This window comes from Mauremys reevesii, linkage group 8 (assembly GCF_016161935.1).
Source record: "Mauremys reevesii isolate NIE-2019 linkage group 8, ASM1616193v1, whole genome shotgun sequence".
Taxonomy (NCBI): Eukaryota; Metazoa; Chordata; order Testudines; family Geoemydidae; genus Mauremys; species Mauremys reevesii.
The window spans coordinates 46,729,839-46,746,621 of record NC_052630.1 but is presented as its reverse complement, the minus strand read 5'-3'; the positions used below and the strand labels follow the sequence as shown (position 1 = coordinate 46,746,621).

General features: G+C 46.5%; 1 protein-coding gene across 4 annotated transcripts in view; it reads right to left on the bottom strand.

Annotated features, from left to right (window-relative positions):
• The window catches only part of RXRG (retinoid X receptor gamma), a 112,814-nt gene that overhangs the window by 43,967 nt on the left and 52,064 nt on the right, over window positions 1–16,783 (bottom strand). Inside the window, exon 1 of one of the 4 annotated variants that reach the window (XM_039486052.1) lies at window positions 11,632–11,970. The exons of the other annotated variants lie outside the window; for them this stretch is intronic. Within the exon in view, the coding sequence (XP_039341986.1) occupies window positions 11,632–11,680 (49 nt within the window). The 5' untranslated portion in view covers window positions 11,681–11,970. Of the gene's footprint in view, window positions 1–11,631; window positions 11,971–16,783 lie in introns of those variants that run through there. 4 annotated transcript variants of the gene reach the window in all.

Sequence of the window (16,783 nt, the reverse complement as noted above, 5' to 3'; positions counted from 1 at the left end):
CCCTTTGTAAATGCAGCTCCAATAAGTTCTAGATCCAGGATTGGGTCTGTTCATTTATTTATTTTCAGTTATTGATCAAATGTCTAAATGCTGAAGTTAAAGGGAGGCATTGAGTGAGTAGTTTGCCTGTCTTGGAAATTACAGCACATTTCTCTACCTCAGACAGCAACACTTGGTTTTGAAATTCATGTGTCGATTAAATACATTGCTACAGCAAAAAGATAGAGACTAGGGGAGGAGATTAGCGATGGCTAAAATCTGCCCTACTGGCAGAAAAATACCTGACAGGAAAGCCAATAAATACTTGATTTTAAACATTTTAATAACATTACAGCTTAAGGCCATCATGACCTATGGTACCACCTTTACCAGCCAGCTACTGAGACGCAGGAAAAGGACAAAAAGCTTTGATTCTCAGGTTTTGTCAGAGGGGAGAGGGGGGGTTTAGCTATTGGTGTGGTGCTGGTGCACCCATGTAAACCGTTTGAACCTGATTTAGGCTGCACCAGTGCAAGTCACAATTTACACCAGTGCACTCTACGCTGGGAGTTTGCCACAACATAGGTGTGCTACACAGATGAGTAATCCTCCATATAGACAAAGCCCAAAAGCAAAGGTGTCCAAACTCAGTGAGCTAAAAGAGCAGCCCTTATTCACAAGCCACGTTCCACCCAGCAGAAAGCAGTCACATGTGCACTCTCACTCACACAAATATCAAACGCACCATGCACCAAAACAAGCATCTAATGCAGGGAACTGAGTTAGAACCAATTAAACTGGCCAGGTTTGCACACCTGCCTGCTTCTTGACATGTGTAAAAATATCAGATGCCTCTCTCCCAACCACTGAGTTTGTAAATTCTAATCCTTGTTGTTGTCTAGGGACCAGAAACATAAATGGGGATTGCTTCCCAGGGACCTTCACAGGAGTGAAGCTGCTAAAGGAGACAGATTCAGTCAAATACATGGGCATATGCATATGTGTGCTCAGGGATTCAAAAGTACATGTAAGTGTGAGGGTCTTGATATAAGTGCATGCTAGTGTGTGAGTGGGGGATGGTGTGTCTTCTCTACCCCAGAAGAGTCTATAATAAATGAAAAACTAGGGAAATTACAGCACTACAAGTGACAAGTCACTGAAAGCTCAGCACTTGACCAGAGAAACAAGACTTTTTTAGTCAGGCTGTTGTTGTCAAGTTTGCTTTTGCTAATGTCTATTTAACTCCAATACCTAATATACTCTTGGGAGAAAGGATGGGTGTGTTAAAGATTCGACTGGCCCTTCAATTAAGGTGTAAACGCCCATAAGAAACATCTCTGAGACTTTCTAGAAGTCCACCAGTAGGTCTAGGGATGACCAGGTTTGCCAGTCCTGATATTTCTAAGGATCCTTTTGGACTTTCTTTATGTATCACAATGAAGCAAAAGGGGCACAAGCTCTTTTTAAAAAATCATTTGCAGCTTGCTTTTAAGAGACTATATATCTTGGAAATAGTTAATTTCTATGGAGAAAGAGATCCAAGACTTTGCTTCCCAAGACAACTGTGCCTTGCCCAACATATAACTAGGAAATATTTACAGCAGGTCTTGATTCTCAGAGGACCTGAAAGTACTAAAAAAATCCTTGGCGGTGCGCACAGACGAACACAGTGGGAAGGTCAAAACAAGAAGAGAGAGCTTCTCAGATGCAGGAAGTGTGGGAACCTTCCACTGAGTCTACTGCTTGACAGACATCCACCCTTATGGGAAAGTCTTGTAGAAAAAATAACCAGGATAAAATCAACAGGGTGCTATCAAAATGTAATACAGTTCTGTTGAAAGGACTCTAAAAGCTAACTGCAATCCAAGAGGAGTTTTGCCACTGGCCTCAAAATGGCCAGGATTTCATCCATAGAAATGAACAGAAAACAAGACATTTTCTATACGTTTTTATAGCCATCCAACAAAATTCTATAGAAGAGATAAAATTCTCTATTGAATTCTACAGGATGGTTTTAAAACAATCCTATAGAAAGGTTATTGTTTTCTACACAACCCTACAGGACTAAGGGCAGCATCAATCTCTATGCATCAGCTCTACTATTCAATAAATAATACATACTTCCCATGACAGAGGACCATCGCAGGGGGAAAGCGATGTTATAGCATCTTCTTTCACACACACCCTGGAAATCTGAGTAGATCATACAATGATTAGAAGAAAAAATAAAATAAGCTTGAGGAAAGGAAGACAGTTTCCCCAGGTGGTCGTGCCTGTTTGAGTTGTGGCGATATCTGCATTCTCCTTTGGCACCATTAGAAGTAAAATATGGTGCACTGTTGTGACAAGAATATAGACGAGCTCACAGCAGCTCTTGTGTGTTCCCAACTCCTTCTCTGCTGGGTTTCCCAGCTCAAACCATGCTAACCCTATTTGCTGAGTTGCCCCTGTCTTTTGTCATCGTCCTCTGCTCAGGCCAGAGTTCCTCTCATTTCCCATTGTGTTCCTTTCTCCAGGTTCAGATCTGCACTGTCCCATTGAAAAGACCCGGTCCCCTCCAGCCCATTCCCACTCTAAAGTTCAGAACCACTCTGCAGCATCACAGAAGCTGCCCTGATCAGCCACATCTCTCCAGCACTCTGAGGATGTCTACACTGCAGCTGGGCATGTGCCTCCCATCACGGATAGCTGGATTTGTGCTAGTGTCACTCAAGCCAGCAGTGCAGACATGGCATCTAAAGCTGTGACTCAGGCTATACCACAAGAGCAGCCATGCAGCCAATCAGAATGATCAGCGAATCAAGGATTTCCTGGCCTGTCTCTTCCTTCCCTGGTTTTCTCAATCCCAAAGGTCTCCTCTCCCTGACGCTATACAGTAGCTGCCTTTTATTCATTGGCTGAAGTGGGTGGAGAATAAAATTCAGGAATCCTGCAGGCAGCAGTAACACATTTGGGCTTTGTCCCAGAAAAATGTAGGAGGCTGAGCCCGCCTGTGAATTATAGCGCTGTGCCAGCTCTGTTGGAGTTCAGGTTGAGCATCGCTTTTTGTAAAGGTCGCCCGTTCCAAGCACTTTGAAGTCCACATTCTTACTGGGATTGTCTTGAAATCTGCTGTGCCTCATGTTGGTGCAGAGTAGGAATTGCAGACCAAGTTTGGGGCAATTTAAGCAGGGGGTTCCCAAGAAACAGCCCTCTCCCCAAATCAGCTGTTTACAAAATCACCTGGTTCTTCTATTTATTTATTGCATGCATGAGGGGCACAAACTGTGGCTCATATTGTTCCCAAATTTGATCCCAATTGGGGACTGATCTCAGCCAGTGCATGGCACCCACTGCCCTTTTGGGGAAGCAATACTGGAAAGGTCAAAGGGTAAAGATTGTAACTCCAAGTCGGCACAAGCTGAACTGATGCACCTAGATGAGTGAAATGCTCCCGACAGCAGGACTGGACTCTCTTGAAGCCAGAGGCTTTGCAGGCCGTCTGTTGTGCCAGTAACTGTGTGGCTCAAGGTGACATCCTGTGGGACGTGAACCTGAGCTGACATTTTGAGCACTGCCCTTGGCGGTTTTCAGAGGAGGTGTGCTATGCACGTCCTCCACCCCCATTCTGCAGGGGCTCCCTTTGGAAGTCAATGGGGATTTGGGCATTGACTTCAATGGGGCCTAGGTGGAATTCCTTAGCAACCGCATCCTCAGGGAATAAAAGCAAAACAACACTTGTAGCCAATCAAGGTCGAGTGCCCCTTTGGCTACCATTGCACTGTGTTGGAGGCAGCAATTTCCCACACAAAAGAGTGGAACTCAGAGATTTTAAGGCCAGAGGGGACCGCTCTGATCATCTAGTGAGACCTCCTCCAGAAAACAGGCCAGAGAACTTCACTTAGCAATTCCTGCATCAGGCCCGTTGCTTCTGGTTGGGCAGGTGCATCTTTTCTAGAAAGAACTCGAGTCTTGATTTAAAGGCTTTCACACGTGCTCATGAGTCTACCACATCCCTGGGTAAATCATTTGAATGGTTAATTACTCCATTGCACCTTATTTCCCATCTGAATCTGTCCGGCCACTGCTTCTTGTTATGTCCTGGCCTGCTAGTTACAAGAGACCTCCACCGTTCCATTACAAATGTGTGGCCACCACTACCACTGCGAGCTGCAGAGAACAGAGAATTCTTGTCCTTCTGTTCCAAACACCACAACCCTCTAGCACACAAAGTACAAGAGAATCTCTCCTGTGGCTGTAGCATTTGAACGTATATCTATGGCCACTGGAGGTATACGCTATGGAAATCCCATGTTAAAGCATTGATTTTTTTTAGAGACTTTTATTGGCATGTGCACCTCCAGCACCACAATGCCCCCTACTGAATCGTTTGCAACACCACTGCTTGCAGCGCCTGGGTTTTCCTGGGAGATTTCCTAGTCAAAGACTGACCTGGACTAACCCTATTTAACTTGGGAGAGCTGACAAGATTTCAGCCTGAGGCGGCATGGCTGCAGGCCAAGCTAGATGAATACTTATAAAGGAGACTTTGTGGCAAAGCCAAATAGTTCTCATCTCCGAGCGAATACGCCAACGAGCATCAGCGGCAAATGAGACAGCCACTGCAGCACCCCTTGGAGACGTATTCTTTATCACATGTATCCTTTTAACAAATAAAAACGTGTACATTTAAAAACCTTTTCAGATCCTCCCAGCCTATACAGCGAGAATGGATGAGTCCATGGAACATCCTTATCACATGAAACGACACCTTGTATCTAGCAGCACACGTTGCAGCAGGACAGCTAATGGAGCGACCCACGTGGCTGATGATTCTTTGAGGCGTTGTTTGCAAATAAGGCAAATTCCCACGATATTGCAGGAATTGTTGTGATAAGAGCCGCTAACATAGAAAAAAACTGTTTTGTTACCAAGCTCAACAATGGACAGGTTTCTTCCGGGTTTTAGCTGGGCTTCAGTGATTCCATAGTGAAACCCCAGAGCATCCACCTCACTTCTTCTCTGAGGCAGGGAAATCTGTCCCTCCCCAAACAGAGTTCAAGAACATGCCATAAATTGGAACACCTCCTCTCCTCTATGTGGGTTATTCCCACTTAGAGAAGAATGGCCCCACAGTATCTTTGGTTTAGAGAAATTAGGGTAATCAAATGTCACGTCTTGGCTCCTGCAATGGTTAGGAAGGATTTCACATCTCCCCCAGTACCTTTACTACCTGAACTGCAAGTTTTCACAAACAGCTGCCTTAGACAAATCCTTCACATCCAATGGCCATAAAAAAGATCACAGATTAAGGGCTTTGGAGGAGGACAAAACCAATTGATAGGCCAGGAAATTATGGAAAGACAAAGGTGGTGGCTAGGACACACCTGGAGGAAAGAACTGAACAACATAACAAGACAGGCATTGGACTGGGCTCTCCAGCGCAAGAGGTGACAGGGTAGACCAAGGACAACTTGGAAATATACAACACAAGCAGAAAGGAAATCTATCAACATGACTAGGGAAGAAGCTACAAGTAGGTCTACGCTTATGGTGGTGTCAGGGCCGCCCGGGGGGGGGGAGGGGGCAAGAAGGGCAATTTGCCCCAGGCCCCGGGTCCCGCCGGGGGCCCCCCCGAGAGTTTTTCGGGGGCCCTGGAGCGGGGTCCTTCACTCGCTCTGGCTTTTTTCATGGCAGACTGGAGGTAGATTAGACAGACTCTGTGGGGTTCTATCCAACAGAAGCAGATGCAGCAATTCTGACCACTGCAGCTCTCTCTGGATTGCTACCACCTGCCAGCTTTTGAACTAGCTACCTCTGGATGTACTTGCCCAATCTGCCTCTGGAAATCAGCCATTAATGGAGGTGTCCATCCACATATCCAGCCACCTCTTCACAGTCCCAATTTCTGGCAGGTTGTTTTGAAAATCTGGCTCCTCATGGGACAGTCTCACTATTGTCCTTCAGTCTTTGGTATTAATGTAAATATTTGTACGCTAAGCAGTTGTATGGTATTGACTCCCAGGGCGACCAGCAGCTACGAATAAGATCTAAAGTTCGGGGTTTAATAACAATAGTCCCAATTTGATAGTGTTGCTGTGGATTTTTTTCAGAAAGGACAGAACTGCCTGGGCTTAGCAAAGAGTGAAACAAAAGTTCAGGAGAGGACAACAGCAGAACATAATTTCCATGATAGCCTAGTTACTCATGCCCTAAATATATCAGGATTACCTTCTTTTTCTGCTTAGCCACTTTGCAATTAGCCTTTCACACCCAATAAGTGGAAGTGCACAATAAATGAATTAACTCGCAGCCAGAAGAAACTCTGCTTATGGCGGCCAAACAATTGCGTACGCTGCCTGGGAGAAAAGGTGTGCTAACTAACTCTGGATTACAAGTGGTTTGTAAGTGGCTATTTTATTATTAAACATAAAATGTTCACAATAAAACACCTAATGATAAATCATTCATAACATTTCACACTTGCAGTGTGTTTCGCCTTCGAAGACAGTGATTGATTTGCTTACGTATGTAGGCAAAAAATGACATTAAGACTAAGAGATTTCAGGCCAGCAGGGGCAATATGGTGATAATATAGTCTGACCTCCTGCATAACACAGGCTGTAGAATTTCACCCAGTGATTCCTGCATCAAGCCCTGGTTGAGCTAGACCCTCTCTTTTAGAAAGACCTCCCGTCTTGAGTTAAAGATTCCTAGCGATGAAGAAAGCATCACATCGCTGGGTCAGCTGTTCCACTGGTTAATGACACCTATTGTTAAAAATGTGTGCCTTGCTAGTGTGAATAGAATACAGGTGATATTAAGGGTGAGAGTACATATCAGTAACCTGCGGGTTAAAAAAAACATTACAGGGAGGTGGGAATTATCCCTAAAACAAGCATTAGTAACCCAGGAAATTCAGAGCCACAAGAAATCCAACCATGTTAAGGTCTGGAAATGGGCAATTAGGGCCCCCAAACCACCAGACTTTTGCCTTGTAGTGATATCGTGCAATCATGAGAAAGACATTTTAGTGCTTGTGATCCCAGATTAAACCAATTTTTTAAAATAAATTAGGGTGGCTTTTTTTTTCATATTTTCTCACACCTGGTGTCAGTGCAGGTAGAGGATATGGGTAGGAGGAAGGGGCTAGTAGCAATGCCAAGGCAGTGGGTGGAGACTAAAAATGTGCATGAGGACTAGAGGGGAAGAGGGTTGTGTGTTGCGGGGAGAGCGGGCTATACGGTATGCAGGGGTGGGGACAACGTTCCTGGAGGAGCCCTCAGAATGCAAAGACATCGGCGCTCAGGCACTGGACTCCCTAGGCCCCCACTTCACATAACACCAGCGTCCCATCAGAGCCCCCCTACCCGCTAGGCCCACATACATCCCTGCGTCCCCATTCCATCTCCCCACTGCATCTGACACAGCTGCTTTATTCTTCCCCCATCCCCATAACACTCTCCTTGCTCCCCCAGGACCCGAAAGCAGCACTGTGGGGAGCCAAGAGGAGCGGGGAAGCTGCCATGTGGTGACACTGTGGGGTGGCGGCATGACTAGGGATGTGAGGAGCAGAGCAGGGCAGAGGAGCAGGGCTGTGAAGGTGCAGGGTAGACAAGTGGGGAAGTGTGGGGCATCATCCCTATCCCCCATTTGATGGCCACATGCTTCAGAGGAAGCAGAGCCCAGCGAGGGTCCCACACCTGTCAGCCCAACAGCCCATTCAGAGCAGGGCTCCCCTCTGATGGAGCCCAAGAGCCAGAGTACAGCCATGGAACCTTTAAAAAGCTGCAACAATGAGGGTTGAGCAATCTGCCAGTGAGAACCCCTGACACATCTATAGACCCCCTCATGCTGACTCATTACAACTAATGGAAATGAAGCATGCAAATTAGTTAGGGAAGAAGGGCCATGATTGATTAACCTCCCATGTGACACCCCCCCCCCTTAATTTAAAGGAAAGTTTAGAGTTAACCATTATGTGCAAGCAGGGGCGGCTCTAGGTATTTTGCCGCCCCAAGCACAGCAGGCAGGCTGCCTTCAGTGGCTTGCCTGCGGGAGGTCCCCGGTCCTGCGGATTCGGTGGCGCGCCTGCGGGAGGTCCGCCGAAGCCACGGGACCAGCGGACCCTTCGCAGGCATGCCGCCGAAGGCAACCTGCCTGCTGCCCTCGCGGCGACCAGCAGAACGCCCCCCCCCATGGCTTGCCGCCCCAGCCACGCGCTTGGCGTGTTGGTGCCTGAAGCCACCCCTGTGTGCAAGTCCTATAGAATTTAATAAACAATCTGAACAGAATTTAATAAACAACTTACTAAAGCAACCCAGACATAACACAGTGACCATGTGTGTTTGTATCCCCGTGCGGCTGATCCACAGCGGTTTGCTGCTTGACCCAACTAATCAGCTTGGTCCCTTAGCTCAACTGATAGTTGTCTTTACTGAAGAACTAGAGGGCCAAAGTTTGATCTCTGCTGATGACCAGATCAGGGAGTCCTTCCTTACAGATTCCTACAGCAGCAATATAATTATCTACTAAATGCTACTGGGTGATACAATTGAAGAGAGAGAATATTGTTTTCTAATATATCCTAAAACCCTATTTAATTTCTATACATCCCTATTGATTTTCTCCCTATTAAATTCCATAGGGCTTTCCCATAAGGGTGTGCAAAAAATGTAGAATACAACAAACATTGCTGACAGATCCTAAAATTGCAGCTTTTACGATTCCCCTACACACACAAAGCCATTGCTTCCTCTTGGTCTTGAAGCTGAGACAGGGTTTTGGAGAACTTTGCTATGTGTGTTTAAATAAGCAGTATTGCCAGCTCTCACGATTTGATCATGCTTTGCAATATTTGGTGTGTTTCTTAAAGCCCCAACTCCTGGAGTCACATGAATACATAAAAATCTCAGCTTTCATAATAAAAGTTTCTAATCTTCATAGTGGCAGAGAAGAGCTTAAAAATGGCTCAAGCGGACCCCACATGTTCCACAACAAAAAAATTAGATAAAAAGAACCCCAAATGTATTGTTTCTTTAAAATCATTTTAAAGACAATCATGATTCTGTGGAGCTGATTAATAGTTTTTGAGTGCTCAGGATTTGCAATACAGAGTCACACACAGTCTCTCATTCACAAATTGTCCCAGCAGCCGTCCAGGCTCCTACCCAACCATCCGCTCACAGGCAGGGAGAATATGCTGTCAAACAACACACATGGCTCATTGAGTATTCTCTGAAGTGAATTTGCAGTCACTTATAAAGCTTTCCATTCAATCCCCAACCCCCAAAAGCATTTATCTTTGTGTGGGTCTCTCCCTATGTCAGTGTAGAGTGCCTAACGCATTGTGAGAGCTGCTAGAATACAAAGAAATTAATAATGATTAATAATGATATTGAGCGCTGTCAAACCCATTGAGTTAAATTAAGGTGTTATAAAGGACAATTTCTATTCTATCCTTCAACCACTGCTGAGTTGGCATCACAGTATATTGTGCCTCAATCGACAGGCGCCTCTCAAAGTGGACAAACAGATGAAATAAACTGGTTTCAGACAATGCTAGTGCTACCTTTTCCCTATTACAATTAAATTCCCTAAAGTACTGAGCTGTTGGTAGGGTGCAAAACACCATTATAATAAAAGCTGCATTTATCTTCGTGGGTGGAGCAAAAATCTCTCTCTTCTTCCTCAAACCAATTCATTCACATTTAAACCTCACTAACAACTATCACCCCAACTCCTTGGCAGCAGAAAGCGATGCCCTGGTGGAACTCATTTCAGGAGTAGGGCCCTACCCCATTTTAAACTTCAGCATTTGTTTTATTCATTTATTTAGCTAAGTCACCATTCAAAACCAAGAGTGTGGTGGGTTTTTTTAATAATGGGAAAAGTATGGGTTCCCCCCTCCCACAACTCAGAAATGGATTTTATTCTGATTTTCCAAACAAATTTCCCCTTTCTGCCAAAACCAAATCATAGAAAAATTCAGACTGAAAGGAGAATGTTTTGGGCAAGTTAAGGGTGTGTGAAAACAAGGAGACATCATCATCAGCGACTGTAAAGTGATATGGAGCCATTGACTTCAGTGGAGCTGTAAGCTGGCTCGAGAAGACAAAAAAGGTTTGGTACTTCAACTTGTGAGCCTTGACACTAGCTCATGTAACTCTGCTAGCTGAGAAATCGATGCTATGCATTGCTATATAGACACCTCATAGGTGCCCTCAAAGTATGATTTGGAATCATTTACACACTTAAGGTACATGTTTGGAAAATTACCCTGCATTAGCAATAATTTGCATACTTATGGTAAATGTTCACAACACAATCTACACTTTCACTTTGTCATTTAATTGCAGATTTTGTTTAAGCAGTCACTAGGAAAGTTTAAGTGTGAGAAATGCTAAATATAAATATTGGAAGAGCCAAATGAAAACCTCTCCAGAGCTTTGTATAATGGAACACAGTGGTTCCCGGCCCCATAACCACCTCCTATCTAGCCAAGACCCTCTCCCATTTAACTCAGACACCTCCTCCCAATGTCTCTATAAAACTGAGATGCCAGGCTGAGAATCCATGGTACAACATATCAGTACATTCAACCCATTAATGGCAATATCTTCAAAAAGTGCCCAATATTTCTGGGCAAATGCCCAATTTGAGATGCCTGCTGCATTGATTTTTGTGGGTATCACAAAAATACTCCCCAAAAAAATTCATTCACACATACACATGAACTGATCCATTATTACTCTGCTCTGCATGTGGTCATTTACTCTAATGCAAAGCAGGTGTAACACACAAATATACTGATCTGGCAGCATTTTATACCCACTCTGCATTGGTATAAGTGCCTGCACCAACTGCAGGGCAAAAAATGAATTGGGCCCACTATGTCTTACGTTTGGCACCCAAACTGAGCGGCTACAGCTGAAAGCTGTCCTTCATCTCCTTCACTCACACACAAAGAGTAACAAAAATGATCAACCTCAAGAAATTCAAAGCCTATAGTCCCTGCAAGAATTCTGATTCCTGCAGCTCAGAGCTTCCCATTGGCATGTGGCATATCACGGTGCATCACAAATTATAACCAAAGTCCATTGCAGACGCCTGCCTCACTTCACTTGAAGTCCCATTTTGCTACATTTGTCAATGTGTCAGACTATTATTTATCAGTGTCCAGGGCGTGGGGGCAGTTGCGCTGGACAGAAAAGAGAATGTTCTCTATGGGGTTTTTTGAGGAAAAACTGCTGTATTGAAATAATTTGTTTCCTCCGAAAACACAAACAGGTAAAGAAGCCCAATTGGAAAGATAATTATGTGATATTATCCTATTGCTTTGATTAATATCCACCATTCACAGAACACACAAACAAGTACATGCATCTTTCAAATGTCTTGTCCAACCAATGCAAAACTTTAGAGAAAAAATCCTCTGGCTTGGACCAAGCATGCATAATTTCTAGGCAGACTAGTTCAGTTGTGGTGCAATTGATGGGGTTCATAATAATAAGACAGTTTCACTCTCAAGCATGTAAAGACCATTGTAAGGTTACGGCTATCTAGAACCTAGGTAAATGCTTTAATACTTCCCATTCACATACTCTGGCAATTTAAACAGTCTGTCTAGCTAACCCAGAAGGCTAAGATTGCAAGTGCAAGTGTAATACTTACTGCCAAAGCCAGCAGGAAACTTAATGAAGTGAGGATAATTCCCATACATGTTTAATCTTCAGTTCATCCCTTTCTTTTTTTTAATACAACTGCCTCTCCTCCGACTTCAAAGATCCTTAATATTCAGTGCAGTCTGGCAAGCTTGGGGCAGTGCTCTGTGATACCATGGAATCCCTGACAATGCCAGGGCAGCTGCCTCCTCGAGTCTACAAGAGATCCTCCAGACGAGAGACTTCATAGTATCTTCAAGACGGTAGCAGCTGCCGTCTGTAATTTGGCATACTGTTCTGCTGCTTTCCGATTCAGCTCAGGGCTGGGCTTCCGCACTCAGCTGTTACAGCTCCTTGCAAATTCACACTGCACTATCCTGGTGGCATAATCTACCAGCTAAGAGAACAATCGATGTATGACAGCACCGGTATAGGTCAGAAATTCAAGGGGAGGGGGAATGAAATTGTTTGGGGGATTGTGTTTTTTTGCACCAATAAAAATGTGATGCAGGTTATTGTAACTACTATTATTATTATTTATTTACAGTAGCACCTGCTGTGTGGAAGATGCTTTCAAAACACTTGGGAAGGAACAATCCCTGCTTTAACAAGATTGCACTCTGCAGACAGATTGACAGACAAGCAAACACAGGTTAGGGGATGGGGAATAATGCATTTCCTCCAAAATTTCAAACAGTTTGATACATATAGGATTATAATTGTGACAGGGAAAAGGTCACACTCACGGTATCGGAAACTAAATTTTCTACAGTCCATCCATCCATTGGGTGCCCATCATAATGGTCTCACGGTGCTAGACACTAGAATGCTAGAATTTGGTTTTATGTAGCACTGTAAGGTTTTTCAAACAGGTTTTACAAAGCAATTATTTATTTATTTTGGAAGGGGTTTTCATAGGGGCCTAACGATGTTAGGAATCCAACTCCCACTGAAATTCAATGGAATTTGGGTGGGTAACTCCTTTACGCACCTTTGAAAACCCTGGCCTTGTTTATTTGCAGTCAGTGGCTCCGACATTGTGTAAAGCTCTGCCCATTCACAGACCCTGCCTCAACATGCTTACAATCTAAGAAGCCAAGCAACACAGAAAGGGTGAGTGGTGCAATATTTATACGTAGGGCCCTACCAAATTCACGGTCCGTTTGGGTCATTTCAGTCATGGGATTTTAAAAATAATAAATTTCATGATTTCAGTTATTTAAATCTGAAATTTCACAGTGTTGTAATAGTAGGGATCCTGACCCAAAAAGGAGTTGGGGGGAATCACAAGATTATTGGGGCGGGGTTGTAGTACTGCTACCCTTACTTCTGCACTGCTGCTGGCGGCAGCACTGCCTTCAGAGCTGGGCAGCTGGAGAGCGGTGGCTGCTGGCCAGGAGCCCAGCTCTGAAGGCAGAGCCACCGCCATCAGCAGGGCAGAAGTAAGGATGGCATGGTATGGTATTGTCACCTTTACTTCTGTGCTGCTGCTGGTGAGCCACCGCTCTCCAGCCACCGCTCTCTGGCCACCCATCTCTGAAGGCAGTGCAGAAGTAAGGGTGGCAATACCATGACCCCCCTAAAATAACCTTGCAACTCCCTTTTGGGTCAAGACCCCCAATTTGAGAAACGCTGTATAGTATAGGCAGTGATGAGCTACCAAAATCTTAACAACGGGTTCCCTATAAAAAGTTCTGATTTAACAACGGGTTCCATATAAAAAGTTCTGATTTAAGGGATGTGCGACAGCATGTATTTTTTGTACCAATAGGGTTACCATACGTCCATATTTTCCCAAGAGGTGATTAAGAACCGAAAAGCCTGACATGTCCAGGAAAATACAGATGTATTTTAACCCTACCTAAAGTTCTTTTTTAAAAAGATGGGGCTGAACTAGAAATGAGCTCCGTTTCACATGTGTGGGTGGTGATCAGGGACAGTCTCAATTTTTGGGTCTTTTTCTTATATAGGCTCCTATTACCCCTCACCCCCGTCCCGATTTTTCACACTTGCTGTCTGGTCACTCTAGGGTGTGCACATGTGTGGGTCCCAGCTGCTCCCTGCCCCCCCCCTCATTGAAGCAGGTGTGCAGGGTTACTGTCCTGGGAACTGCAGGGCACCAGTGGATGTGGGGCTGGCTGCGGATAGGGGCGTGCGGCAGGGCTACCTGGAGGCAGGGAGTGACACGGGCTGGCTGTGGGCAGGTGATGCAGACGGGCGGGCTGCGGGTGGCTGTGGGCAGGGGGTGGCTGCGGGCGGCTGTGGGCAGGGGGCGGCTGCGGGCAGGGGCTGGCTGAGGGCGGCTGTGGGAAGGGGGTGGGGCAGGGGGGTGGCTGGGGGCAGGGGGTGGCTGGGGGCAGGGGGTGGGGCAGGGGGCGGCTGTGGGCAGGGGGCTGGCTGCACGCAGAGGGTGGCTGCGGGCAGGGGCTGTGGGCAGGGGCTGGGGCAGGGGTAGCTGCGGGCAGGGGCGGGGCAGGGGCTGGCTGGGGCAGAGGCGCTGGCTGGGGCGGCTGGGGCGGGCAGGGGCGGCTGGGGCAGGGAAGGCGGGGAGGGGCGCAGACACTCACACGGGGGGGAGGGGCTGGGAGCAGCAGGACGCAGCCAGGGACTCACCAGGCAGCAGCAGGAGTCCCAGGGCCAGAGGTCCAAAGAGCAGGAGCAGCAACAGGGCCAGGAGGCAGCTCACATGGCTCTCGCAGCACAGCGCAGCGCCCCCCGGTGACCGGGAGGAGGAATTACAGGCTTCCCAGGCAGAGCCCATCAAAGCTTCCCTCGCAGGGAAGCTAGTTAACAAGCAGTTCTAAAACCGCTTCTAAATTTAACCGGTTCGCGCAAACCGCTGCAAACCGGCTCCAGCTCACCCCTGAGTATAGGGTAATAGCACACAAGACCAGATTTCACAGTCCGTGATGCATTTTTCATGGCCGTGAATTTGGTAGGGCCCTATTTATACATATTATACAGCAAGTGTTAAGTCTATATCTGCTATACCCAACTGCCCCGTAGCTTAGCCATTTCCAATTTCTAGTAGGCATCCCAGCGGAGGGTGCTGAAGACGGGATCTGAAGGTGGAGGAGGTAGTAGAAGCAGCAGATAAGCTAGCAGTCACGGCTGGCAGAGTGGAGCAGGCCAGGGTGATGTGTTAGGAGACATAAGCAAGGAGGGATAGAGCTGTGGAGGGCTGTGAAGGCAAAAGCAGGAAGTTGGAATTTGAAGCAATGATACAGGAACGTGCTAATGGAGAAATTCTAAGACAGGGTAGGGGTGGCGTGTTAACTGGCCAGAGTGATAGGATACGAAGAGGATCTTAGATGGTGGTGCAAATGAACTAGCGGTGGGGTGTGTGAGGGGTAGGCCAGAGAGGAGAAGGGCTGGATATGATGAGGAGGTTGAGGAAGAGGTTGGGCAAGTGTTTTAACTGTATGGCTAGGAGGAAAAGCTCAGATGCTGAGATTATTATGGAAGAAGCTAAGCTCTAAAGGTAGCTTGGATGCATGGGTCAAGCAAGGTGTCAAAGATGGCTCTCAGGCTATAGGTCTGAGTGATGGCAGAGTTGTTTGTAGCAGCAGGAACTGTGGTGGAGAGAAGAGGGCTTGGGATAATTCAGTTCAGGCAATGTTGCTAGCAAGTGATCCGACAGATGTCAAAGATAGGCTGGGAGGCAGGATTGCACGGAGGGTGGGGAAGTAGATTTGCAGGGTTTAAGTACAAGGATGGTAGCTGAAGCTGCAAGCGGATGAGATTACCCAAGGAATGGAAAGAAAGAAAGAAGCACGGGCCAAGAACAGAGCCTGGTGGGATAAATCAATGAGCAAATGGATTAAATCAAAGTTGCATGACCTTTCGGACATCATGGGCCATGCTGGCTAATTGCCAGCAGTGATAGGGCTGCTACACAGTTACAGACATATTCAGCTCAGTAGTCTATGTTTCCCCTCCCCAGAGAGTAAATGAACCGTGTACAATAGAAAGGAACACAAGGAGCCAGCTCCTCAATTCAATGGCATGGCACTCCAGGAGTCCCTGGCTTCTCTCGGTCCTTGGAGTCTAGAGATGGGCAGAATGGAGCTAATTCTAGGATGAAGGATGATATCCCTATGAGACTAGCCCTGGCAGAGGGAGAGAGACAAGGGGGTGCAGTGGACTAATGCACTGGCTTCTGATCAGTGGTGGTCCTTGTTCAAATCCTGACAAGGGAAGAGATGTAACAGGATGTTAGCTATTGGGGGATTTATAGGTGGGCTGAGGTACTGAGACAAGCTGACTGGTGTGTGATACCTTAGTAGAACAGAATGTAGGATGGAGCACAAGTGTTGACAGGGGCATGATGAATCTGGACCCACGCATCTACTTCTAAAAACAAGTGTAGTAGAGTCGGGTCAACAAAGAGCACTGCCCCCATGAGGGAAACACATCTTTGGTCAGATAGAGTTCCAAGCCAGAAGGGACCCTCAGCTCATTTGGTCTGACCTCCTGTGTTTCATAGGCCACCCAGCCAACCACCAGAAGATGATCAAAGGATTAGAATCCTCAGGAGACTAAACTATAGTGAGTCACAGCCAGAGAACAGGAGGGCCTGAGGCCCTCTGGAAGCCAGGAAGAAATGAACCCCACCTAACGTGACACCCTTTGGCCAGCTCTGTAATCAGAGGTTGTTATGATGCCAGACTGACAGAAAGAGGAAGAGGACAATGGGAGGGAAGGGAAACCTTGAGTGCCCTGGGTGCAGCTCACAGTCCAGTGCTCTGGGTTCACCTCATCAGGGCTCTGCCAGGAGATCTAGTAGCTACACCCTGCGGATGCTGCGCAGGGAGACTGCGGAGGAAGGAATACTTGACATGCAAGCAATAGTGAGGGAGAAGTTAATACATTGCAAACTAGACTTGGGCAGACCTGATGCTGTCAGGCCTAAGGCGTTCTGCAGGCAGGAGAGGGAAAGGTTACTCTTCGTAGTTCTAGTTCTTCTGCAGCCTGCAGACAGCCCCAGGCCCCAGTGTCTCCTTTAGCCTTAACCAGAGTGTTTAGAGAAACCCTTTTTTAAAAGAAAACACTGGCATCCTGGCCCCATGTACTCTGTGCGTGGCAGCATCTACTGGTGTGTCTCTTTGGGTATGTGGCTGGGTGTGCGTTTCAGCGGGTATCAGGCAATGCCTCTACGTAAC